At 37.7% G+C, this 26,221-nt stretch overlaps 2 protein-coding genes across 5 annotated transcripts; one reads left to right on the top strand and one right to left on the bottom strand.

Moving 5' to 3' along the window:
* The first annotated feature begins 132 nt into the window (after window positions 1-132).
* LOC143884704 (glycine cleavage system H protein 2, mitochondrial-like) lies at window positions 133-13,440 on the top strand. Its single transcript, XM_077388434.1, has 4 exons — window positions 133-305; window positions 4,142-4,230; window positions 4,906-5,076; window positions 12,984-13,440. Exons 1-4 carry the CDS (start codon window positions 230-232, stop codon window positions 13,110-13,112), a joined length of 465 nt encoding a protein of 154 aa, XP_077244549.1. The 5' UTR covers window positions 133-229; the 3' UTR covers window positions 13,113-13,440.
* Window positions 13,441-13,849: 409 nt separating this feature from the next.
* Window positions 13,850-23,495, bottom strand: SCI1 (splicing regulatory glutamine/lysine-rich-like protein). 4 transcript variants are annotated; one of them, XR_013253043.1, is made up of 6 exons: window positions 23,326-23,495; window positions 23,100-23,219; window positions 22,051-22,113; window positions 15,100-15,342; window positions 14,342-14,421; window positions 13,929-13,995 (listed from the first exon to the last, which is right to left on the bottom strand). XR_013253043.1 is itself a non-coding variant. In XM_077388432.1 (5 exons), exons 1-4 carry the CDS (start codon window positions 23,375-23,377, stop codon window positions 15,110-15,112), a joined length of 468 nt encoding a protein of 155 aa, XP_077244547.1. In that variant the 5' UTR covers window positions 23,378-23,494; the 3' UTR covers window positions 13,850-13,995; window positions 15,100-15,109. The 4 variants fall into 4 exon arrangements, 3 of the variants coding, with proteins under 3 accessions (XP_077244547.1, XP_077244546.1, XP_077244548.1); XM_077388432.1 differs by lacking the exon at window positions 14,342-14,421 and having other exon boundaries at window positions 13,850-13,995; window positions 23,326-23,494; XM_077388431.1 differs by lacking the exons at window positions 13,929-13,995; window positions 14,342-14,421 and having other exon boundaries at window positions 14,943-15,340; window positions 22,049-22,113; window positions 23,326-23,488.
* Between the last annotated feature and the right edge of the window lie 2,726 nt (window positions 23,496-26,221).

Below are 26,221 nucleotides of genomic sequence, written 5' to 3'. Positions count from 1 at the left end.
AATGAACAGGGCCAAAATACCAAACCCACCAAACTTTTGGGTTGGTGGATTGTTTGCTTATTTTGTGGGCATATATTCTGATTTCGATGGCAACCCCACCATGACTATGTCCTTTGTTTTTCCATACATAAAGATCTTTCTCTCTCTCTCTCTCTCTCTCTCTCTCTCTCTCTCAGGCCCCCAAAAAAAGACAATCTTTTAACTGTATACAAGGGGATCTCTTTTTGTCATGGCGTCTAGGTTGTGGGCTTCAAGAGCTGCTTCTTTTCTTAAGATCTCTACTTTTCACAGGGGTTTTTCTTCTGGTAAATCTTACCCTTTTTTTTAACCCACTTCATATTTTCTAGATTTTCTTTTGTTGTTATGGTTGGAACCATGCATCTTTTTCAACTACTAATAAACATATATTCTTCTGGATCTTTCTTATGTGGTGTCTTAAAATGCTAGATCTGTACCCTTTTGCCCAAGTATCCATTTTTTTTTTTCCTTTTGAGAGTTTTTGGTTTTTGGGTTTGTAAATTTTTTGTTTAATGGTTTATGATATGGGTTTTTGCTTATGCATTGAGTATTATTGTTCTTTTTTGAGAGAAACTCTTTTGTTTTTTTTTCTTTTAATGTTTATATTCTCTTGCTTGATCTAAATTTCGTCGTTGATTGAGACTAAATTATTGTTTTTTGGAGATTTTTTTTGGGTTTTTTTTAAGATTGGATTTGCCATCATAATCAAACAGTGACTTTAATATTCAATTGGGTTACTGATCAACATTTATCTAACATATATCCTTTTGTATGATAGGAAACTTGTTCTTTAAATGGAACAATTCCATGAACAAAGAAAACATCCAAGGAGACATGACAGTAGACTTAGAATAACCCTTTAAAAGAAAATGCAGCAATAGAAGTTTTGTACAAGATATGTAAAGTTTGTATTCAGAAAGAAAATATTTTTAAATCCCTCCTTTCTAATTCCTATCCTGTTTCTATTTCCAATTCTGTTCCTAATCCAACTTCGTATGCCAAGTTGGAATTAACAACAGAATTTTGCAATCGCTCATTAAAAAATTAAAATAGTGGCTCCTAACTTTAGGGGCTCAAATCCAACTAAAAGACACCTAGACCTTTTCTACATTCTACTGCTATTTTTTGAACTTGAATCCTAAAGAAAACTTCTGAAGAGGATTTTTTTTTTTTGAAAATTGACATATTTTCATTGATATTATGAAGGTTACATTGGGGACCAGGGGTCCCCATTCACAATACATAACATCAATAAAGCTGGCTAGGGCATACCCTGACCCACAAACTAAGACCATATAGGTCCTTGCCTTCTATTCCATACCATAAAGAGATTTCACACTACAATTTATCCCTAAACCACTTTCTAGATCGCCAAACATTTTGTCCTGTGATGCCATTGCTCCTCCGTACACCCATCAACTTCTTCACTCGATCCTCCAAATAAAACCCCTATACTTCTCAGTCCTACCACCTTTGCATTCCGTCACTCATTGCCAAATAATGGATTTCCAGGCATTAGTGCCTTGACAAGCGAAAGACTGTGGTCTCTCAAGCTATTGAGGATCTTCTGCTTTCCTTAGCGCACCAGAAATTTAACATTAAAAGGGCTAATTGCTCCAGCTATTCCACCGATCCACCAACCTAATTTACTTCATTTTGCATTTTCCTTTTTCCAACGAAACAACCTGAGGCTTCCTAGATGACCAGAGGCTTCCTAAACAATATCTTTTAACAATCCTTAAACGTGCTAAGCAAGTAATCACATATCGTCATAATGGATGGTTGAAGGAACGAGGCCACCGCCATCAATTAATGGGGCGGTGGAAGAGCCATCTGTAACATAAACCAAGGAGGTAATTATTCCTTTCCTCAAACACACTTCCCCAGAAACCATGTCTTACATAATCTTGTTGGTATTCGAGATAGAGCCCATTACTTCCTAGGATTTGTTTTTTGCTCAAAGGGCTAGAGCTAGAGAGAGGAAGTACAAGCTCCTTTCCAGGCTTGACGTCCCATAATTGTTGTAGAATTTTACATGACCTATACAGGCCATACTTTGGAGATGAAGCCTGAGTGCTATACTCCTGGCCCAAAATACTGCTCAGAAGGTTCCCTAACATTTTCTTTGCTTTCAAATTTGATTTTCGGAACCTTTTGACAGACTGACCTTGACGTCCCCCCTGCTGACCATTCGTGTCTAGGGCTGCATCCTTATGATTTCCCCGGGATTTATCATCTTCTAGGGTCTTGAGTCGCTGATTTTGAATTTTGAAGCATTTTGACAGACTGATTTTCGGAACCTTTTGACAGACTGACCTTGACGTCCCCCCTGCTGACCTTTCGTGTCTAGGGCAGCATCCTTATGATTTCCCGGGATTTATCATCTTCTAGGGTCTTGAGTCGCTGATTTTGAATTTTGAAATTCAAACACAATCCCTGAGTCTCACCTCGAACAAAACCACCAGGACAATTCAACTGAGTTGGAACCGGTGTCGAACCTTCTGGCCGATCTAGCTCTACCCCTTCAACTGGCTTCATGATTGATTGTTCATCCTTATCCAGAGTTTTCCGAGGGTCGTTAGGCTTTACCAAGGGGCGCGGTACCAATGGATCAGTCATGGAGGAGGGAACCCTACTTGGTGATTTCCCAACGGAGCCTTAGAAGCCTAAGAATCAATATCTATTCTGAAGCTAACATCCTGAACCTGAATATGGACAAAAGGTTTAATTTCATTCATATCCGAGGTTTGGATTAGGGCCGAAGCGTGAGTCATTCCTTCTATTTTCACTTTTAATACTTTTCCAAATAGACTACCCAAAGCCTCAACTGTAGAAGTCGCCCAAACGTGGAGGGGGTCCCAATAAAATTGATCCAGACCGCCCTTTCCTCATGCTTGATAATCGGACTCCACACAGAAAGGGAGGAGAGAAAATTTCCACATGCATTTGCTTCCATCTTCAACACCTTGGAAGCCATTGCTTGGCTAGTGAACTTAAATAAAATCATATTGGGGCCAAGAGTACCAGGCCTAGGAAGGGATGGGATTTGCCATTGATTTTTAGTTTGATTCCAAATATCCGTCAAGCTCCAATTGTTCCATTTTGGCCTTCCAACCAAACAGGACTTTAGAAGGAGGGTGCGATCCGCCCTCCTTTCTAGAGATAGTTAGAGTTGGAATCCCATCAATTAAGCTGGATGATATATTCCCAGAGTCAAGCCAAAACCTCTCAGAACTTTCCTTTGATGGAGAGTCTCCATGCTCTCGAGGGTGCCAGAGTTTGCCTTTTACTTTTCCTTTTCCGATCTTACAGTACCGACATTTATTTCGCCATCTAAAGTTGAAGTATCCACAATCGGTACAAATCCAGTCTCCCCACATCTTTTCGGGCCTAACTCTGTCTACAATTTGAAATGTTCTTCTGAAGAGGATTTAAACAACCATATTCAGAAATCAGAGGCAAACAATTCACAATATTATTCACCTTTTTTCCTGATAACCCTGCCAAAACCAACTTAAAACTTAGCGCTAACATCAAATAAAATTTACTAAGAATCACAATAAACCAAAACAATGCCCTCTAATTTTCATCACAAACCGTGGCTCATAGGGCCTATTCTACATGTTTTCTTCTCTTTCTCTCCTGGGTTCCTTTGCTGCACTTTTCCTCTTCTCTTCTTGTTTCAAATCTTACTCCAGACACTCGAAATCTTTAACCAAAACAGGGTGAGTTATCTAACATGATCACATCTTTTGAAACCCTAACAAAAATGATCTAAAACTACTAATTGGAGTTTTTTATAGAGAAAAATGAAACAAAGAGTTGGAGTGATGTTAGACTCAAATCTACCCACAGCCATTTATAAAATCAAGTCTTTGGAAAAACAACATAAACGATTTATCAAATTGATAAAAGGTTGAGGTTTTAACATATTAATGGTGTTTTCTCGAGTTTCTCATGTACTAAATTACAAGAATAACTTGACCCAATTTTCAATCAAACTGTTCCAACATACCAATCTTTTGTATACTCGATCAAGTTACTAATCATTAGTTCTGATCTTCTGTTTTGTAGATAAAATCATTTCATATTGATTGTGACTCTTGTTATTCTGGATTTGCAGTTGTGAAGGATTTGAAATACGCCGATTCTCATGAATGGGTTAAAGTTGATGGCACTTCTGCTACCGTAGGAATCACGGATCATGCTCAGGTTACTATTGTTTACCCTTTATCTACAAGGCTTTAAATTTCGGTTTTGGTGTCGGTTTCGGCCACAACCGAAATCGAAATATTTCGGTTTCGGCGAAATCATGTAAAATTAGGTTAAATTTTTCGGTATTTTAAAGATTTCTGTGGAAATTCGGTGGAAATTTCGGCAATTTCGGTTTTAAGATTTCGGTTGAAATTTTGTAAATAAAGGTGAAAAACAAAATTTCGGCAAAATCCTGTAAAAATCCGATTCATGGTGTATTTCATTTCGGCCTTGGCCAAAACTGAACTATTTCGGCCAAAATTTCGGATTTTTGCCGAAATTTAAAACTATGGTTATCTGCTTACATGCTAGAACAATGAACATCTTGTTTCTCTCAGTGGCTCAAAGTTAAAATAGTTCATGGTGACTGTACTGGTCTAAGTGAATACTGGGCCATGCGCACTTATATTTGCCATGGCTAGCAATTTAGCATGCTCCTTTTCAAATTGCAGTGTGTTGTATCTTCAAAATCACGGGTCAATGGTCCTATCTTTTCTGCAGCAATAGTGAACTTTGTCGCTTAACAACCAATTTCATCTTATCTAGTTTATCAAATTTCTATCAATTTGGTCCAGTGTGGTTGGTTTATTTAGAATTTTAGATCAATAATCCGACCATATTTTTCTTATTCAGGACCATTTAGGTGATGTTGTATATGTTGAATTGCCTGATGTTGGTGCCTCTGTAACACAAGGAAGTAGTTTTGGTGCAGTGGAAAGTGTCAAGGCAACCAGTGACATCAATTCTCCCATTTCGGGAAAAGTAATTGAAGTCAATCAGGAGCTCAGCAACTCTCCAGGTTTGGTGAGTAATCTAATTCCAGATTTGCTTGTAAAAATTAAGCTGACCAACTCTTCTCAATATCTTGAAATGGAATGCCTCATCTTTGAGTACCAAGTTGAAAGCATAAATTTATTACTAAAAGAAAGCTATTTACAAAAAAGAGACCGCCAAGGTGTTAATACTCGCACACACGCACGCACGCTGTTCAGATGATGGCCACGAATGCCTTAATTATGGGTATTTGAGTCTTTTATCATGTGTATATGACATATTGTAACCCTACTTTTAAAGCTAATGAGAATACATCACTCTCTCTCCTTCTATCCTCTTCTTCTTTCTCACATGAGTGATCACACGATTTAATTAGTATTTACAAGGTATCAGACTAGCAAAATCAAGGTACAAGGATATCATTTCATGCAACAAAGGTACATCTATTTCTTCACAAATCTTTCTTTCTTCAAACCCTATATCTCCTTTCTCGTATTGTTCTTCACAGACCGATCTTTCTCTTCTCTTTTTGCAAAACCCTATATCCTTTTTTTTCATTTTATTCTTCAAGCCCTAGATCTTTTTCTTCTTATTTCAAAGCCACTAGCCGGAAACCTCAAATATGCCCCCGCCCTCACCTTCAATTCCAAACTCCCTCCATTTGAAATCCTCAAAATCACTCACCTTATTTGAGTCTCCCTAACACTTACTATCCATTGTCTTCCATTCAAACTTTTCCAAACCCTAAACCTTCCAATCGATCAACATAAAAACAAGGATTTTTTTTTTGAAATGGATAAAAACAAGAATTTAAACATCTATTTCTGTTCGAACAGGTCCCAATGAAAGTGGAAGTACTTGTGGAAGCCCATGGAAATGGTGAAAATTTACGATAAAACTTCAGGAAATATTAGAATAAGCAGAAATACACACTTATATATAATCACATAAGCAAGACAACCATCCATAATGGTTGGACAAGAATAAACACCTATTGCATGTGTTGTGGCACATGCCTGTAACAATAAGGTTCATTCTAAATATAATTATTTCACATGTTTTTAAAGCTAATGATCATTTATTTTTTTTAATTATCAACATACTCACCTTATTAACAGAATGAGCAATAATATTTTCTATATATACTACCATTAAAAAAAAAAAATCTCTCTCTCTCTCTCTCTCTCTCTCTCTCTCTCTATATATATATATATATATATATATATATATATATATATATATGTGTGTGTGTGTGTGTGTGTGTGTGTGTGTGTGTGTGTGTGTGATTTTTTGGTTATGTGGCTTTAACAAGGATTCAAACTTCGGACTTCGATTTGGACTTTGAATTTCGATCTCTACAATGGTCGACACATGTTTGCTGCTGATACACATCGTTGGAAGTTTAAAATCATGCATAAAAACCAAAAGAGCAAACCTTATCTATACCCTTAAAGTTATGGGTCTTATCATTGCCACCCTTTGAAAAAGGCATGGCCTTAGACTGTTGGTCAGCTCTTCTTCCTCTATAAATGTTAACAAAAATACCCTTGCCCTAACAACTCCTTGGCCCACCCTTCTCTTATCCTTTTTCCTTATTTTCTCTCCTTTCTCTTTCTCTCTCTAACCCCCCCCCCCCCCCCCCCCCCCCCCCTTATTTTTTTTCCTCTTCCTCTCACTAGGGGGTGTTACATGAAAGAGAGAAGGGGGTTCCAATTGAGAGGGGCTTTTGTGTGAGAGAGAGAGAGAGAGAGAGAGAGAGAGAGAGAGAGAGAGAGAGAGAGAGAGAGAGAGAGAGAGAGAGAGAGATGGTTCCTTTTCTCTCAATCGTAGTCCCCTTCTCATGTAACAACCCTTCCTCTCTCACTGAGCTTCTTCTTTCTCTCATGTAAACCCCTTATCCCTCTCCCCCCAATTGATTGGATGTTTCCTGTGACCCGCTTATTGGGTCCCATGGAAACCTCCTAGTATTTTTAGGGTGGATCAATGGGCTAGAGAATGACCTCCAGTCCTTATTGAGCAACATTGATCTAGATTGCTCGTTTGTTGTGGGCGCCACCTTTCATCAATCTGGATATATCGTCTATGGGACCCCTCCTCAAGATGTCATATTGCCGAAGAGTGGAATTGATAGTCATTGGAGATTGATCATCAAATGGGACCGCCTTGGATTTGTATTGCCTGAGAGTGATTTTGATAGACGCTGGAGATAAATAATCTAATGATCCCACCTTGGATCTCACGGTCTAAATGTGGATTGATAACAATTGGAGATAGATCATCTAATGGGCCCCACCTTATCTGTCACATTACAAGAGTGGAGTTGATAGATAGATCATCTAATGTGCTCTACTTTAGATGTCACTTTGCCCAAGAGTAGATTTGGTAGCCACTGGAGATAGATTATCTAATAGGCCTTACCTTGGATGTCAAATAGCCCAAGAATGGAGTTGATAGACATTGGAGATGGATCATCTAATGGGATGCCCCTTGGGTCTCATATTTTCAAAGTATAGTTGATGGGCATTGAAGATAGATTATCTAACAGACCCCACCATGGATTTCATGTGGTCCAACAGTGGAGTTGGTAGCCATCGAAGTTAGATTATCTAGTGGGGCCTAAGTAGTCAATTTCGTTTTGGTGACCATTTCGTTTTGGTCACCGGAATGGTACGTTTCAGTCATCTCGGTCATTTCGTTCCGATTTCGTTCGAAACTTTTCGTTCCACTATGACGAGGGAAATTTTTTTAATAGTTAAAAATATGGAAAAAAATCCCAAAAAATCAGAAATTGTTTGAAAAATATATGAAACAACTAAATGAACCAAATATGTAAAAGATCCAGCATTTACTTAAAGGAAAATCACTATTAGTTTGATGAAATGCCTGTGTTGATTGTTGACCAATGTGTTGACTAGTACCTGACAAGATGAAAAAATTTTAGAGACCAAATTATGAGATTTTTTTACTGTACTTTTGGGATTTAATAATGTTTGGACATGGTAGATTTTATGAATTTTTAAAATTGGAAAACTACCCCATTGTTTGGAAGTTAAGATTTTGTCCCGCCTTGTTTTTTTTTTTTTGAATTTTGTACTAGAACCGGAGAGTTGACTTTTTGTCTGTTTAGATTTGGGTCTCGAAACTATTTTTAATAGATCCAAATGAGGGGTATTCCCTTATTTACATGTAAATCTTGAGTAAATGACTTTACATGTAAACTATGTCACAAACATCATTCTTGGGATTTTCTCGCCAAGGGAAAATCTCTGGATATATTAAAAACATTTATTTTTTTGGGTTTATATCGGAAAAAATAATAATAATAAAATTATTTAAGGAATATATAAATATATAAATTTTAAGACAAATATAAAATATAGTAAAAATATCGGGATATTATTGTGATATTTTATGATAAAAATGAAAATATCACCATATTTTTAAAATCTCAGGATTATTTCGAGATTTTGTCGTTTTATCAAAATGTTGCGGTAAAAATGCTATAAATTGAAAATATCGGAGATATTTGTGACATAGCATGTAAATACTAAGAAGAGAAAAGGAGAAGAGAAGAGAACCAAGAAGAGAGAAGGGGAGTTGAACAAAAACAACTAATTGGGACAATTTCGGACGAAATCTCGAATTTCGTGAGAACAAAAACAACTAATTGGGACAATTTCGGACGAAATTCCGGATTTCGGTGAATTTCATCCGAAATTCATGAAATCAGACGAAATCCGGAACGATACGAAATTTCCATTGCTTCGTTCCGGTTTTCGAACGAAACCAGTACATTTCAGACATTTTAGCCAAAACGAAACAAAATTGACAACTAAGAGTGGGAAGTGTAGAGTTGATAGTCATTGGAGATCCAAGGGCAGTCTTGTCCCACTAGTTAAACGGTCTAGATCCATGAAGTTGGTGCAAAAGAGTGTGAAGAAGAGGGGTTATGGTTGTATGTGTGTGAGAGTGAGAGAGGGGAGGGGAGGGGACTCATGTATAAGGTTTTAAATGTCGGTTTCGGTGTCGGCCACCACCGAAACCGAAATATTTTTGTTTTGGCAGAAATTTCAGCAGAAATCATGTAAAAATTTGACAAAATTTTCAGTTTTTTTTTTTTTTTTTTAAATTTCCACCAAAATGTATAAAATTTCTCTGTGGAAATTTCATCCATTTCGGTGGAAATCTTTAAATTTCGGTTGAAATTTTGTAAATAAGGGTGAAAAAATGAAATGTCGGCCGAAATTTAGGATTTTGGCGGAATTTCGGGGAAATCTCAGGGATATCAAGTAAAATCCAATTCAATGTAATTCTAGTTTCAGTTGATCGAAACCGAAATATTTCTCCTGAAGTTTGGAGTGGAATTAGACCGTGTTCCAAAATGCGGATACGGCCCAAAATGCAGCCAAAGCAAATCTTAGTCAACTCGGTGCAACGTGATCAAGTACTTGGTTGATGTGATCATAACTCTGGAGAGTCAAACGAGATTTGATTAATGGTTTCTAATGGAAACTCTTTATTAAAAAGAGTGCAAAGCCCGAGTGAAAGAGATGATAAAAATACAAGCCAAAACAAAGGACAATAAAAGGCTAAAACAACCTCAATGAGGAAGAAAATAAAAAATCTCCAAGTTCAGCATATTGACTCCAAAAGAGTGAGCTGATAGGCCTCCCAATTTGCTAAGTGGCTAAAATGCTGAAAAATCGCAAGGTGACCCTCTATTCTACCCAAAATCTCTTCAATCATGTTTGCGAATCTCCGTGTGAAATGATCCCCACTATTCGTCCATTTGATAACATTGAGTCTCCTTTCACGATCATGTTGTCAACTCCCTAGAATCCCCTTTCAGTAAAGTACTCACTTCTGCCTTGTTTGCGTCCATTTCACTGATAGAGCCAGAGAAGGTCCACCTAGTAACCACACTCTCATCTTTGAGAAGATCCCCCACTCCTGCAGGGCCTGGCCAGGTATCCTATATTGAGTCCATCAAAGTTCAACTTAGCTTGCCCAGTTGTAGAGGAGAGTCCACGTATGAGAAGGGGAGTCGCCCATGATTTTGCTAAAACAGACCTCAATCAAGGATCTTCTTATGGCAGATTTGAAAATTCCCTGAAAGCCTGGGAGAACTACTGCCAAACGAACAATCATTTATAAAACTTGTTGAGCCAAAGTTCTCGCACTCTCTTCCCACTCTAACAACTATGCTCACGACTCTGAGGGATCGCTAGATGGCTTTGGATGACTCACAACAAGTTAGAGCCCGCGTTACACAATTGCAGATGGAGCTTTAGTATTGTAAGGAAGGGACCCTTACTATCTCCGGGTTGCTTAATAATGTCCAAGGAATATTTGATCAGTTTGCTGCTATCCAAAAACCTTTGGTTGAACTTCATGTGGTCCTTCTGCAACACTTACTGATTTCTCCTAGAAAGGAGTGTGGGATAAAATTTTGCATAGACAGAGACTCTTCATATTGAACGAAAGTTGCTCATACATGAGTTATCAGACATGTTAACAGACTAATTGTTCTTCATATTAAACTGTTCTTGATTGTTTCTTACTGAAATTTTGCATTTTCCTGAAAAACTCGATCTACATCAAATTTGGTATAAGAGCTGATTTGGGGCTTAACCAATTTACCTTTTGGCCGAACAAATGAACGGTTTTGGATCATCCTATGCTCTGTTGTTAAAATCTTACGATTTACGATTTGAATCTTACAATTCAAATCGATTCGTGGGTTGAACGAATCAAATCGGACGAAGAATCTTTTTTCGTAAAAAATTTCGATTCGACTTTGCATCGTGCTACTTTTACGATTTTTACGATTCTGTCTGTTTTGGATTTTGAGAATTGATTGTGATTTCAAAATGAAAATCATTTAAAAATGCTTTGTGTATTGCTGACATTTCTTTGTATGATGATTATCATAGATTTGAGAATGTGCTTTGTTTACTGTTGTGAAAAATTATATAATGATTTATTATATGATGAATATAGTTTGTGCTTTGCTTAGTAATTTATTGTGTGATGAATATGGTTTGTGCTACGGATTACTAATCATGGAATTTTATATTTAATTTACTAGTTTCAAATGGAAAATAGATAATTACTCATTTTATTTATTTTTTATTTTATTTTTTATTTTTTTAATAGTTTTTCTCATTTTTGATATATAAATCTGAAAAAGTCTTACGATTTATGATCCGATTTACGATTTGAACCCTGTTATGATTTACGATTTGATTCCGATTTTCAGAACCTTGATCCTATGGAGTGTGCCGTACAATACTTTCTGAAAAATAATGGAATATACAGCCACACACCATATAAAAACTCTACATACATACACACGTGCGCGCGCACTCTCTCTGTCTGTGTGCGCGTGTGTGTGTGTGTGTGTATATATATATATATATATATATATATATATATATATATAGAGAGAGAGAGAGAGAGAGAGAGCTGATATTTTCACCTCCAAGTCTAGCCATTCTACCTCGTTTGACTGGAAAAGTCTCCAGCTAGGAAGGACAATAATGAAAATGAAACAATGGCCGTTTCATTCCTTCTTTGGTTCTTCCCCACCTTCTTCGCCTGCCATCACTGGCTTACCAAACACACTCTCTCTAGATTGATAGTGGTTAGATTCAAAACTGTGAAAACCACATCCAGAAGCTTGATATCATTGTGATGGAAATGGGACCATGTTTTGGAAAGCGATTAAGAGGAGAGAGTAGTTCAGATTCAGGTGGTGAGAGAGCCATAATTTATTGCCTAGCAGGTCTAACTTTTGTCTCTGTCTCTCTCTGTCTCTCTCTCTCTCTCTCTCTCTCTCTGGAATCAGAGAGCCTCAAATGAGCAGCTTCAGATTTGGAAATTGGATTTTTTTTTTCAGTGGGTCAACTGCCAATCCATTTCTAGATTTTGAGCACATTCCAGGCGATTCCTTGAGGCGCCAAAGGTTGTTGAAAACAGAACCTTCAACAACATCCCTTAGAAGACTACTGCATGCTAAGGTGTGGTTTGAAATGGACATGGATAACTATCCTCAACTAAGATTTTGGTCATAATTATATGAAGAAAAGAAGTGGTTGGCAAACACTGACTCTAAAGGGTATGTGGGTTTCATAGTGAAAGCAAATATATGGTCAGTTTATTATTAAGGTCAATTCACTGTGGGCAATGAGGGGAGCAGGGAAAATTTGTTCAAGGATGATCGAAGTTTGAAACAGAAAGGAAAAGATGGGGAATTTTAACCCCTAACAGAGGCCATTCCATGCACTATGAGATTGCAATGACGGAGATGTCCTTCTTTGGGCTGCAGGTCGGTTTGTGAGTTTGTATTTATTTATTTTTTATTTTATTTTGTAATTAATCAAAGGTTGGGTTGATAAAAATTGTGCATCTGGCGTTCACAAGATCACGGTTGGGTTTGAGAGAAATTTTGAGACTGCTGCTGCACCAATATTTTCATTTCTGGAAAGTGGCCTTGAGACTGCTTATATGTAATTGCATATAAATCATCAACTATTACGTTCACCGGTATCTGTCTGTCTAGTGTCTAGATACCCATGCCCGTTTCTAAGTTTATCCATCTCTGATGCTGCCACTGGAATGTTGGTATCCCATCAATGATGATTGAAGGCTGCTAGTTTAAGTCAGGGACCACGGACCATTGTTAACTCTTGTTTCCGATTTATTATAAAACTAGAGCTGTTTGAGTTGTTTGCATTGCCCTTTACCAGGTAAAATTTGTGCAATTTGCAGGGTTTCGTAAAGGATTTCTTGTATGGATGAAGTGTGTTATGAACTTGATGAACTGAGAGCATCTCATAATCCAATGCATCCATTCCATATGCTCACTGCATTTAACTTTGCTGTTGGTTTTTTTTCTAGAATCTGGACTTTGATATAACATTTTATCCTTTACCCAGGTGAATGCAAGCCCATACGATAGTGGATGGATCATAAAGGTAGAAATGAGCAAGTCGGGTGAGGTGAGTTCCTTGATGGATTCAGAGCAGTACTCAAAATTCTGTGAAGAGGAAGATGCTAAACACTGAGTACAGTCTGGTGCATCGTTGCTGATCGATAGCTAGGTTTTGCTCTGTGCCTTGATTGTTTCATGCCTGCAGCTGCTAGCTTCTGGCTTTGCGGCTCATCCTAAATTTCAAAATAATTATCTGGGTATTTTGAGTTTCATAAAATTACATTGAACTCTCTCTAGCCAGAAGGATCTTGGTACAAGAATCATAGGTTGTGACATGCAACTGTTTTTTCTTCTTATCGTTGTATTGTTCATGGCGTTTTATCCAAGTGATGTGTGCAGAGACTACATGCCAGCATTGGAGTTTAGCCAGAGTAATCAAAATTTCATTGGGTTGTTGTGAATTTGTGATGACAAAGGTAATCTGAGCACAAGACACCATTGATTGAAGACAGCCTGTGATATCTTACATACTCAATATCTAAATTAGCTTTGCATTTAGGGCCTGTTTGGATTGCAAGAAAAAGTTTTATAGGAGAAAATTTTTTCTTGGGATTTTTTTTCCTTTCCTTGATTTTCCTAGCAATTCTAAAATTTACTTTTCCAATGTTTGGATTATGGATACCGAAAAGGAAAACATTTTAAAAGAAAAACTTTTATGTAATAGCCTGTTCATGGGAATTACCTTCGCATTGCAATGTTTGAACATATTATATGCACAATCATATAATATGCATTGCGATGTGTGAACATAATCATGGAATAGCCTCTCTCTCTCTCTCTCTCTCTCTCTCTCACACACACACACACACACACACACACACACACCTTATTGTCATCCCCAGGGCCCGCCCTTTCCCTCTCTTTTCTCTTCCAGCAGCACCCCTCCTCTCCCAATTTGACAGCTTAAGCCCAAGTGTGTGTGAAACCTTCATATCGGACCCAAGTGTGTGTGAAACCTACATATCGGGATCGAACAAGTTTAGAAGTCTTCTTAAGATGGCCACAAAATGAACCAAACTAGCAAAAAAAAGCAAATAAACTAAGGCCCTGTTCATTTTAGACTGTGTAAACTGATTGTGAGCTCCAAACTGATTATTGGACTCAAAATTAAACATAATTTGAAGTCCAGCTATTATTGGTTTGGGCTGACAATCGGTTGTCACAATCTAAAACCAACAGGGCCCTAAGCCTACACTAACAAACCGGGAACCACAGTAGCAAATTAAAAGCAAACAAAAGAGCCCTACTACGCTAACAAAGGATTTGTCAGGTATTTTCTCGGAAAGCCATTTCGCGGCTTACTTTTGCATGTGGCTGTTCTCTGCTGTACTAAGCAGGGAATTGTCTTTCCGCGAAATTGCAGAAAATCTCCACTAACAAACCTGGTTCATATGAACGTTGTGAATCACAAGCCGAAACCTGAAGGAAGAAAAGCAATGAATCAAGTAAAAACAATCCTATCATTGATGGTGGTCTATAAATGGGTAGTTGAAAAAGGCAATGAACACACTCGACAGGAAAATCTCTACAAATTAAGAGTCAGAGATTTTACACGGTGTAAGCCTATTTAGTCCACCGTATATGATTTAGGGATCAGAATAATTGATCTAATGGCTATTATCAGACACGAAGGAACTTGGTCCCATGCTGAATGAGAATCCAATCGCTAAGCGTTTTTCTTTAAAAGATGGGTTTCTTTAATTACAAAACTAAATCAACGGAATATGATCATCCGATCATATCATAGCAATGGCAAAATAGGTTAGATCATAGAGACCCACTAGATCAACGGCCCCAATAACAAGTGGTACACATGCGGCCCATTTACATGACTACCACATAATCAAGGTTAACGACTAATTTTCCGTTAAAACATAAAAAAGAGAGTTAAGAGAGTTACCTCTATCCTAAGTACTAAATTGCATTAAAAGAAAGTATACAATTTGTTCACACAGAGGGTCTGGAAAATGGATAATACAAAAGAAAATATAGAACTGAAAACAGCAAAAAAGAAAAAAAACCATTGTTAAGCTTCAAAGGGAGCGAGCTTTTGCGAATACCTCATAGACACTACTTATGTTTTATTTTCCAGTTATGGGCTGATCGCGGACCACTTGTGATGCCTTTGTAGTAATGAGACTTCAGCTTTTGGCTATTCCAGTCCTTGATGAACCCTGAAAACAGCTTGTGTGCAGCCTCAGATGAAAGGTCAGAGAAAAACAGTCCTTTCTCTTCTTTCAACCATGTTGAAAACTCATTGTTCTTGGAGTAGTAGTCGTCGCTTGACAGATCTTCAATCTCCTGTTTAGAAGAGATAATCCAAGTATCAGCTATGTTGCATCAGTACAGGTACTAGTGTCACAATCCGACATGGTTACATAAGGTTTAGTTAGATTTACATTATTGTTTCAGTATATTTCCATTAGGCCACGTTTGAATACCTCATGTTTTTTAATTTGTATTTGGATTTGAGTTTTGGATACAAAATACATCAATCATCCCCATGTTGTACGAGAGAGAGAGAGAGAGAGAGAGAGAGAGAGAGAGAGACGTCTAGCTGCTGCTGCAAGGTCGAGGAGCAGCGAAGGTGAAGGAGAGAGAGACGTCTAGCTGCTCCTGCTGCAAGGTCGAGGAGCAACGAGGGTGAAGGTAATTGCCACAAATATTGATTTCCAAATAATGTCTTCCAGAACAGATTTGAAAACCAGATATTTTTTCACTGTTGTAGCTGATTTAGAAATCTAAGGATGTGATCCAGTTTCAAATCTCAACTGGAAATGTGAAAAATCCAAATCTAAATCTTGTGGGTATCCAAACGAGGACTTACTTCATTTTATGTTTAGGACGAGGCCCATCATTAATGACCTTAAATGGCAATTTATATAATTAGTTGAACTTTGAATCGATATAAAGCATGTTGCCATGGGGATGGGATTCAACCTCCAAGAATTCTTTTTTTTATTTATTGAAAAAGGTAACGAAAATTGCATTAAATCAGAGAGAGTACATAGGGACAAGACGTCCCCAAGATCTAAAATGACAATGCAAGAGGCCCATCTCACAAAGAAAACAGGGCCGAAAAGAAAAAGAATTTACAAAGCAGGAGGAGTGACGACAACCAAAGAAGCGCGATCCACCCCACCCTTGGCAACCACATCCGCTAGATCGTTGCCCGATCTTCGCGTATGCATAAGCACAGGCCGAAGGCCGAATTGAAGCCACCAAGAACTCTCTCCTCTCGTTCCTTTTCTTTTTCTCCTATTTTCTCTTCTTCCTTCCTTGTAGTTTTTATCTTTTATATAAATTGAATTGAATGAAGATGCTTTATTATTATGCTAAAAGTGTTGAAGCAAAGTTGATAAAGATCCAGAAGAGATATGTTCATCAATTCGAAATCCTAACACCCCCACCCCCAACCCGAAAAAAAGGAAGAAGAAAAAAAAGAAAAAATTGTCTTTTTTCTATTCTCGTCTTTTGGCTCTCCCTTCCGATATCGGATCCGAGGCCTTAGACTTATTGTCATTCCGTCATCGGAGTCATTGCATCTTGGATCTAGCAACTAATTCAACTCCATCTTTCAACCATTCAAATAATAAACACTAACACCATTCCCACCAGTTTGAATCCAAAACACTTTATCTCCAAAGGCTAATTTCATACCCACCATTTGAAAACCCTAAACACAATCTCATATATACACAAAGCCCAACAAAACCGTTATCCCCACCAAATCCTAATCCCATCCCATCTTTACCCTTAGCTCCATCATTCTACCCTTAGCCATATCCACCATTGAAACCCTAAAGCAAGTCCAACAGCTTTGAATCCCTACCAAATTCAATTCCATCCATTCAAAATCCTAAATTCACCATTCAAAACCCTAATCCCCCTCTATTTCAATTTTCAAAGCCCCAAATTCTCTTTTTGCCATCATATTCTTTTCATATTCAATCCAATCCATTCAAAACCCTAACTTCAACATTCCTTCTTTCTTCTTGAAAACTAGGTCTTTTTCTTCATATTCCTTTGTGCACAAGCAACCCATGTCGAGCTTTATGTCGGTTGTGCCCGAGATTTTTCCACTCAATCTATTCCCCTTTTAGTGCTAGATTTTCCCACTCATGAAGACTAGATTGTCATATTCCAAGGCTTAAGATGTGGACTATTGTCCCTTTGTATGGTGTTGTTGGTGTAGGACAAATAGGAGAAGTTAAAATCAAAAGCTAGATCTAGCAAATTCCGACCAAGCATTTGTTCACAATGGTGGTGCACTTGCAGGAAACGAAGTGAATCAAATCAGATCTGTGCAAATTGGATCTAATTTTTTTAAGGCTGGAAATTAAAGAAAGATTGGAGAGGTGAATCCAGATCAGAATCTAATATTAGATCTTAAGTTGTAATCACCAGATCCGCGAAGATTTGAAATCAGAACCTAGAAATAGGAACAGATCTAGTGGTTTGACCACCACAATCTGTAGATCTGATCAGATTTTAACAAATCTGAGTAGATCTGGTTCAATCAACAATTGAATTGATTCGAGTTTGTATTGAAAATAAACTGTTTGTAGGACAGATCAAGTAAGAACAATAGTATAGATCTGAATTTAATATGAACAGTGGGATAGATATGAATTTCATATCAAATAGAACAATAAAAAAAGCTAATAGAAATGAAATTGAAGGCTTCTTAAGTATATCTAGACAACAACTTGAGGATGGAGGATGGTTCAGATCTGAAATGTGCAGAAGTAAATTGACTGCAATTTACAAATGGCATGCATAAGAACAAGAATGACAGAATTACCTCCAAACTGTAAGTGATGGAGGAGAGATCTGAAGGTAATGAAATACCGAAATTGGCTGATAAGAATCGGTCCGCGCTAACTTTCTGTCTTTGAAGAGTATTAGCAACAACTGCTGAATTGCTGATTTTGATTGAAAAAATTGCAGGTCTTTAGTGCGACCAGTGCACATGCACAGATCTATTTTGAGAGCTATTGGATAGCAAATTCAGCTGGATCTAGTTAACAATTCTGAAATTTCAAATCCGATGTAGGGTGATGCAAAGGAAAGATTGCGGCACTGATTTTAGTAGTGATCTTCTGTCTTGATTAACAATTTGTGAGTAGAATTCAGATATCTTGAAGGACTTTAGGATAGATTCAAGGCATTATACCTAAAGATTGGCAGGCATCACACATGAACTTTGAGATTATCTCAAAGGGATGACATCACACCATGAAGAGACATCTCATCTCAAGAGCAAGCTCTAATTTTCATTCATTCTAAGATCTCCTTTTTACAATGAGGTCTCCCCTATTTATAGAGGAAGGGGCAGCCAGATCTGAATAAAAGGAAAGTACAAATTTACCCCTCAAGTTTCTCTAGAAATTTACAGATATGTCCTATATAGGCTGCTACAGAATACACCCCAAACAACTGAGACAATTACAAGTATGCCTCTAAAGAAAAGCTAACTAATAAAACGTGTTTGTAAGCTTGTATAAATGTGTTGCAACAGTTAAAGGGCATCATGTGTCTATCTCTCAATAAAGGACAGCACCCAGGTAGTTATTCTAATCTCTCCACTTCTCTTGTCATTTGTCACCCGATTATTTTTACTCATATTCTCATATTTCCTCTTCTCTTGCCATTTGGCACTTAAGCAGTTATACCAATCTCTCCAGTCATACCCATATCTCCTCTTCTCTTGCCATATGTCACCTTCTTCTCTTATCATGTGCCACCCATGTAGTTATACTCTTCTCTCCTCTTCTCTTGCCATGTATCACCCAGGTATTTTTTTTAGCCCATTGGGTGTCTTTTTCTCAATGTACCTTGACCATCTCGGTTTTCTTATCAATGAAATGGTGACCATTCAAAAAATAAATAAATAAATAAATAACACAGAAATAAATCGCTAAATCTAAATAACATGGAAATAAAATCCCTAAAAGTCAATCATGCTACTTATTGGGCAAATATGCCACTTATTGGGCCCCACGGGTTTCCAACGCGCCGACAATCCTCATCATGTCCATACTCATATCTCTATTGCTTCCATTCGAAAATCTCTTTACCAGATAGATGTGAAGAATGAAATTCTATAAATTGATTTGGATGAGTATTTTAAATTATAGTTTAAAAAGACAGAAGCAATGCCAGAAGCAAGAGATATAGAAATGAGGAAATGCAGGAAGCAAAAAGCTCTAAGCAAACAAGAAATGAGTGGGAAGCGACATCAAAAGTCAACTAGAAGCATGTAATAAGCCTCGTTGGAAGCGAAAAAGAAAGGTATAGAAAGAGATAGGGTTATAGTAGCTTATGACGGAAGGGTTAATGTAGGCTAGTGTTATAAGTAGTGATTCTAGTGAAGAGGACTGACTAGGCAGTTGATTAAAATTACAAGTTTTAGGAATTTATGGTTTTACATGTTTTATTTGTGTATATCTTTTTTTTTTCATTGTTTAGTCCTTGGATCTAGAAAGAATATAGAAATAGAATCAAATAAAAATGAAATGAAAAAATAAGGGCCCATTTCAAATGAAAGAAATAATCAAATATTGTTTCCAGATACCCCATGGTCAAATTCGAACCAATTGTATCTTCATTTGTTCCTTTCGATGAATGCAACCACTTGAAGTAATGAATATTATTTGGATTTTGAGACACCAATCCTCGCATGAATAGCTAAAGATCCAATAAGTCCAACATTGATTCCTTCGGACGTGTCAATTGGGCAAATACGCCCATAGTGACTAGGATGGATATCTCGTATCCGAAATCACCACTTAGCGGGGTTACTAGGACTTGGGTCTCTTTCTTGGGCGGGACACCAAGTACATGTATCTTTACCGATTAACCAATTTCTAGACGCTGGAGTGGATCCTAAAGAGATACCACTTCCTCAATGTTATGATTTTAGAAAAAGATTCCTATAAATTTTATTTGAAAATATGTTTAAGTTTTAAATACACTTCTTTTAAATACAGTCATTTGGCGTGTTATCAAATGGAGAAAACACTATTTTGAGAAAAACTAATCACCAAGCATATTCTTAATTAAGATGAAGCACGTAGGAAGAGAGATTGCCTTAAATTTGGGAAGCAAGAAGAATTTAGGTTTTGAAGCGAGCTTCCTACAACTAGGAAGTTTCTGAGCACCTTGGTTTATATGAATTCTGTCTGGCTTCCCACAACCCACTCCCCAACGTTTGGTGTCGCTTGAAGAAATTTCTTCCTATGAGCTTAGAAAAGCACCAAGGACATGTTTGAGAAGTTTCATGGTCCCAATTTGAGTGTTGCTTTTGTCCAAAGTCGTCATGATTACACTCTATCTTCCTTTGCAAGACTTCCATTTGCCTCACCATCTTGGTCATTTATGGTGACAAAATCTTCTTCTTCTGTTTTTTTCTCTGAATGGCATATTAATTAAATCAAAATTTATGGTGATGAACATAATGGGACTTCACGCTTGAAGAATTTCTACAGGCTTCTTTCAAAATGAAGAACTTCCTCGGGTTTGAGGTTTCTCCTCAAACCGAGCAATTGTAGACAATGTTTCAAAATGTGGATGCGGGTCAAAACACGACCAAAGAAAATCCTAGTCGACTCAACACAACGCGGTTGAGTACTCGGTTGACACAGCTGAGTACTCGGTTGACGAAGTCATAATTCGAGAGAGTCAAAGTCAAAGGAGCTTTGATTTACTTTGTAGGGCAAAAAGTAGACTCGGACAAGAACATGGCCAAGGTAAATGTGAGTCGCCTTGAGGGACTCCACGATGGCACATGGGAGTAATGAAACAATGGTCATAGACAAGAGTACACTCGAGATCATATCACATTTTCTCATCTCACAGATACAAAGGTCGTGGGCATTTGATTGGAATTGATGGTTATTGAAAGGGTGGTGGTAAGCCAGCTCTTGATCCCGCTGCTTATCGCCGGTAGTGGGAACCTTCATGTACTTGATTAAGACACATCCTAACATAACTCATGCAGTACCCAATGAGATAATTTGTATTGGATCCTCATAATTAATATCTTACTATTGTTAATAGTACGATCCTGGTATCTTTGAGGTACCCTAGACTGTGGTCTTCTATTTTCAACTTCATCTTAATTCGATTTGGGTTGGCTGTCACGGCATCCATTGATCTACTACTAGGGGGTTGTATGTCTCTGGGTAATGCCTTGTTTTATTGGAAATGCAAGAAGTGGTATACTACATCGTAAACTTTTGCACAATTTGAATATCATTTGACATCCTCTACAACAAGTCAGATCACATGACTGCGTGACCTTGTTGTGTTTGGTGTTTTACCTACCTACTTTGCTCATTCCTCACTATGATGATAATATTAGTACTATCCAGATTGCTAATAGCTCGCCTTCCATGAGTGCACTAAACACAGTGAGGTGGACTTTCATACTATCATGGAGAAGTTTCTCGATGGATGTATCACTTTTCTTTGCATCTCTTTCAAATATTCACTCGTCGATTCTTCACCAATGACCAAAGCACATCATGAGTTTCTAATCCGCAATTTGATGTTCTAGCATCCTCTGCATCAATTGGAGAGGGATTGAGAAGAAATGGAGGAAGGTACACCGGAACCTCAATGCATATAGAAGCTTAGTTATACAGTTTGAACAAGTTCTTAATGTAGACTGAGGATTTATGAGAGCTAACTTCATAATTGATGTAGATTGCTAATGTGACAAAAGGTCGATTTATGAGAACTAACTTCATAATTAATGTAGACTGCTAATGTGACAAAAGGTCCTACCTAGTATTTCAGTCATCACAGTCCCCAGAGGATATCATACTCATTCAACATTATATATAAGGATTCAAACATGGGAACCCAGTGCCTTTAACAGATTGATACCATGTTTCCATTTGCTCCACTTAAAAACCCAATTCTAAATTATGCAAAAGTATGAAGCAGCACAAAATGTTTCCTAGTGCCAAACACTGCAGATAAACTAGAAGAAATAGGACTCACAGCACGAGAACTGTTTTTGTGATGCTTGTGATCATGCTTTTCCGAGGACTCCCTTCCTGAAAACACTGATTAGATTAAATCACAAGATTGACTATTTGATCATAACATTATCTAACAATTTGGCATACAAGTAACTTCAACCGTTAGAAAGCCATAACTAAACTTGAGTGCTCATACACTGTTTCTTGTAAATGTGAACTAATCGAATTTGTCATCATTAAAGCTAGGGGTAAAACTCGGGCGGATCGGGTTCGAGTTGAGGCCAACCCGAACCCGGCCCGAGTTCCAACCCGACGAGGTTCAACCTGACCCGACCCAAACAACCCTTTTTGCCGACCCGACCCAAACAACCCTTTTTGCCCAAGCCCTCAACCCGAACTCAACCCGGGTTGAGAAAACCCAACCCGAACCCGACCCGAGATTTTAAGCTTAAAAACTTAAAAAATTATTAAAAATTTCAGGTTGAACTCAAGTAGGGTTGCCCAAGCCCTCAACCCGAACTCAACCCGGGTTGAGAAAACCCAACCCGAACCCGACTTGAACTCAACCCAACCCGAGTTTTTTCCGGGTCGGTTCAACCCGAGTTGCACCCCTAAATTTTAAAGCCCTGTTTGTATTTTTTTTAAATGATAAGCTGTGATTGAATTTCCTACTTTTTTTTACTAGATAAGCTGTGTTTGTATTTCCTCAAGGTTGGATTGCAATAAATTTTTGGAAAAGAAAAATATTTCTAAAAGTTTCGTACTTTTTTTACAACACATGAAAAAACATAACTTGAACCAACCCTATTCACTTTTAATCTAGCCACACCTTCAATTTATGCTGATGTTCCTCTAAATTAATCATAATAATGTTATTTTCTTCTAAATTGAGGAAAGAAAAAAAAATTCCTTGAAAAATGTTTTTCTTGCAATTCAAAAAACAGGGCCTAAAGATACAAATAATATGTATAGAAACAGGAGATATTAAGTAGAAGCTTTTGCAGAAAAAGGAAGATTATGGTTTTTCTTATTTCTCAGAGAAATAACAGAGGAAGAGAAACAACACCCACCTTTATCTACATCATCTCTGGAATGCTTGCTGGATTTATTTTTCCTCTCCTTATCTTTCCTTTTCTTGCTCGCTCTTTCTGGGTCGTCTTTTGTTCTGTGTTTTTTGCTTTTGCCCTCATCTGCAGAAACCCAGAAACAAAAAGAAGAGAAATGAAATCTGAGATTGAATTCGATTGGGTTAGTGGGCTTCTTGAAGAGAAGAAACAAGGTAGGGTTTTAAAACACCTTCAGAGATTAAAGGAGAGCGCCTCTTCCTCGACTCCCTCTCTGTTCCCATTTCAGATTTCTCTGGAAAAAATGAATAGCTGAGAACGAAATTCCTGTGTACGATCAGAATAGGCTACTTTTGCATTAAACCCAAAGAGTCCGATTGATGGCTAAGATGAGTATTTTTGGGGCATGGCCCATCTACAATGGGACCACCAAATGAATTGTACCAGCTTTGTTTGGCTGTATGTTACGTTGTAGATTAGTGGTTAAATAGTCAACAGGGAAGAGACAAACATTTGATTTACCTAGAAATTACATCGTAAAATAGTGGTATATAGTTGTCTGTGGTTGCCAACCTCGTAGAGTAGTGGGAGAGGGTGTCATTACCGATATAGAAAGAGAAGAGAGAGAGGAAAGATAGAGAAAGAGAGAAGGTATCATTCTCCAAGCCAAACTCTACCTTTTTTGTGAAATTTTGCTTGAAAGGTATAGGGAGTGGACATGGATACCATGTCACTAAACATGCACTAATTACCTATGAAACTTGTCAGTAGTTTCCAAGGATTTGGATGCTACATTCGCAGCTAAACAAGAAATTTTGTTTACGTGGCACCCAAATGCAAAGCAAAACCCCAAAACTATCCTAGCTTTTAGGCACCCAAGGATTGGAAATTGTCCTCGTGTTCTTGTAGCTGAATTTTTTTTTTGGACGGGGACAAGAAACTAGGGGAAAAAAAAGGTAGGGTCAGGTTTGGTGTGGTTCGAGTTGGGTTTTCCTAAACCGGTTTGAGTTCGAGTCGGGTTCAGGTTGAGGGTTTCGGCAACCAGACCCAAGTGAAACCCGACATTCTTTATTTCTTTTATTGTTTTTAGTTTTTAGTAAGCTTAAAAATTCGGGTTGGATCAGGTTGGAACTCATGTCGGGTTCGGGTTGCCCTCAACCCGACCCAGGTTGCACCCCTACAAGAAACTGGCCTTGGTTACTTCCCCCTTATTTGTTCCTTTGCCCAGAGATTGGTGGAAACAGTGAAGCTTGTCCTACTTATGTTCAGTGTTGGCCTTTATTCAACTGGCAGACAGTCTCCTAATATACTAATATAAGCATCCTCCAAAGTAAATGATACCTTGCCATACGTCAAGAGCCTCAAAGATGATGGAATGCATTAGACTAAGCCCTCTAAATATAATCCCATATCATCCCCCCAAGGCTTCTCCATTTGCTATCTTCGGCAGCCCACTTTGTATGGGTTTTCACTTTGACGTTTTTTACTAGGTAGCCCTTTTCATAGGCTGCCTATGTCTGATTTTTTTTAGGATTTTTTCTGATTAGTCCCTACAAAGTAAAATAATTGCTTATTAGTCCCTAAGAAAAGCATATTAGCTAAACAGTCCTACTTTTAGAAAATATTTGCTAAAAGAATCCCTAAATCTCACGAACTTCAATTTTCTCCGTTAAAATTTTTAAAATGGCAAATTTACCCCCAACCCATTTAATCCGTTTTAGCGTTTCTTGATTTCCCTCCCAATATTTTTGGGAAAAAACTAAGAAATAAGCAACAATATTATCTATTCCAATATTGACTTTCCCTTCGACATTCTCCCTTCTTCTTCTCCTAAGATTAGAAGCCATACCCTAGTTCTTATTCCCAAAACAAAAGTTCGGAAAAGAAAAAAATCTAAAATTTCTTATTTCTTACATTTAAAAAAATATAAGGCCCTATTCAATTTTTCAATTAGGGACTGTAAGCCCAAGGGTTCCCCATAGGTTTATTCAATCACCTTGTTTTGATGATTAACAAACGCAAATTGATTAGTCGTTTATGGACTAATCATTTGCCTTGAGTGTTGTGCTTTAGACAGGTCCTACACAAGTCAAATCATACTAGCACACACCTTGTTGGCCTATGCTTGAAGATGAACCAAACACAATGGCAAAAGAGCTCGGAACATACTTGGACCAATCACACCTTGGAGGTACCAAGGAAAAGCTCATCATCAACCATCTCAAAGCATTGAACAAACAAAGGAAGAACAATGAAGGCCAAAGCTTGTGGATCAACAACTTGCAAAAGAGCTTGAACCAAATGGCGGCATCATCCTTGGAAGGTGTCAAGCAAAGAATCTCAACCTTGAAGATCCCAAAGCAAGCCATGCACTCAAAGAGAAGATCAAGCAATGACTACCTCAAGAGTTCATTCAAGAGAATGGTAAAAAGGGTAGATTGTATCACCTATCTCTCTTGTGTTTTCTCTTATCAAGGCACATCTTAAAACCCCTAAAAATATATTTTTCAAAGAGACTAACACACCCTTTAAGAACTTAAATGGATAAGTGAATGGCCATGGTGGTGTACCAATATGTTGGGACCCATATGGCATTCAACACAAGAATGAACAAAACAGAGTTCCGAAGCAACAACCTGGACCAGCAACTAAATCCTATCAAAACTTATTTAAAACATTTTCAAATATTTTTAAAAATATTTTTAGCAGATAGCTCTCATTTTTCTCATATCCGTAGAGTATAGGAACGTCAAAATCCGACGAGAAATGAGAGAGATATGAATTTTACAAGTTTGACACTGTTTGCTGGAAACCAGTCTCGGAACTCCGAGAATTATTCTCGGAGCTCCGAGAAATGCTCAAGGTTCTAAAAATAAAAGCTCTGTTTGAATTCTCGGAACTCCGAGAAATATTTTTCTTCAAAAAAATATAGCCGTTGGGGTGCAACGACTAGTTGATTTTTTGACCCGATTTTGACTGTTTTACCCCCCAAACGGTCACATGGAGTTGTGACTTTATATATACTCATTCAAGGGTCCAAAATACATGAGGAACTTTGTCCAACTCTAATAAACCCTAGAAATCCATTTGTGAATCATTTTTTTGGGTAATCTCTCACCAATCCTTCA

This window comes from Tasmannia lanceolata, unplaced genomic scaffold (assembly GCF_043159265.1).
Source record: "Tasmannia lanceolata isolate RefF3 unplaced genomic scaffold, GAP_Taslan_0.1 ptg000008l, whole genome shotgun sequence".
Taxonomy (NCBI): domain Eukaryota; kingdom Viridiplantae; phylum Streptophyta; class Magnoliopsida; order Canellales; family Winteraceae; genus Tasmannia; species Tasmannia lanceolata.
The sequence above is the reverse complement of the archived record's forward strand: the minus strand, read 5'-3'. Positions and strand labels throughout refer to the sequence as shown.

Excerpts from the sequence above, each read along its gene's own strand:
- LOC143884704 (XM_077388434.1), top strand. The coding sequence starts at position 230 with ATGGCGTCTAGGTTGTGGGCTTCAAGAGCTGCTTCTTTTCTTAAGATC. Across the intron at positions 4,231-4,905 it reads GAATCACGGATCATGCTCAG|GACCATTTAGGTGATGTTGT; the intron begins GTTACTATTGTT and ends TTTCTTATTCAG. Across the intron at positions 5,077-12,983 it reads TCAGCAACTCTCCAGGTTTG|GTGAATGCAAGCCCATACGA; the intron begins GTGAGTAATCTA and ends TCCTTTACCCAG.
- SCI1 (XM_077388432.1), bottom strand. The coding sequence starts at position 23,377 with ATGGGAACAGAGAGGGAGTCGAGGAAGAGGCGCTCTCCTTTAATCTCT. Across the intron at positions 23,220-23,325 it reads CTCTCCTTTAATCTCTGAAG|ATGAGGGCAAAAGCAAAAAA; the intron begins GTGTTTTAAAAC and ends GGGTTTCTGCAG. Across the intron at positions 15,343-22,050 it reads TCACAAAAACAGTTCTCGTG|AGGAGATTGAAGATCTGTCA; the intron begins CTGTGAGTCCTA and ends TCTCTTCTAAAC.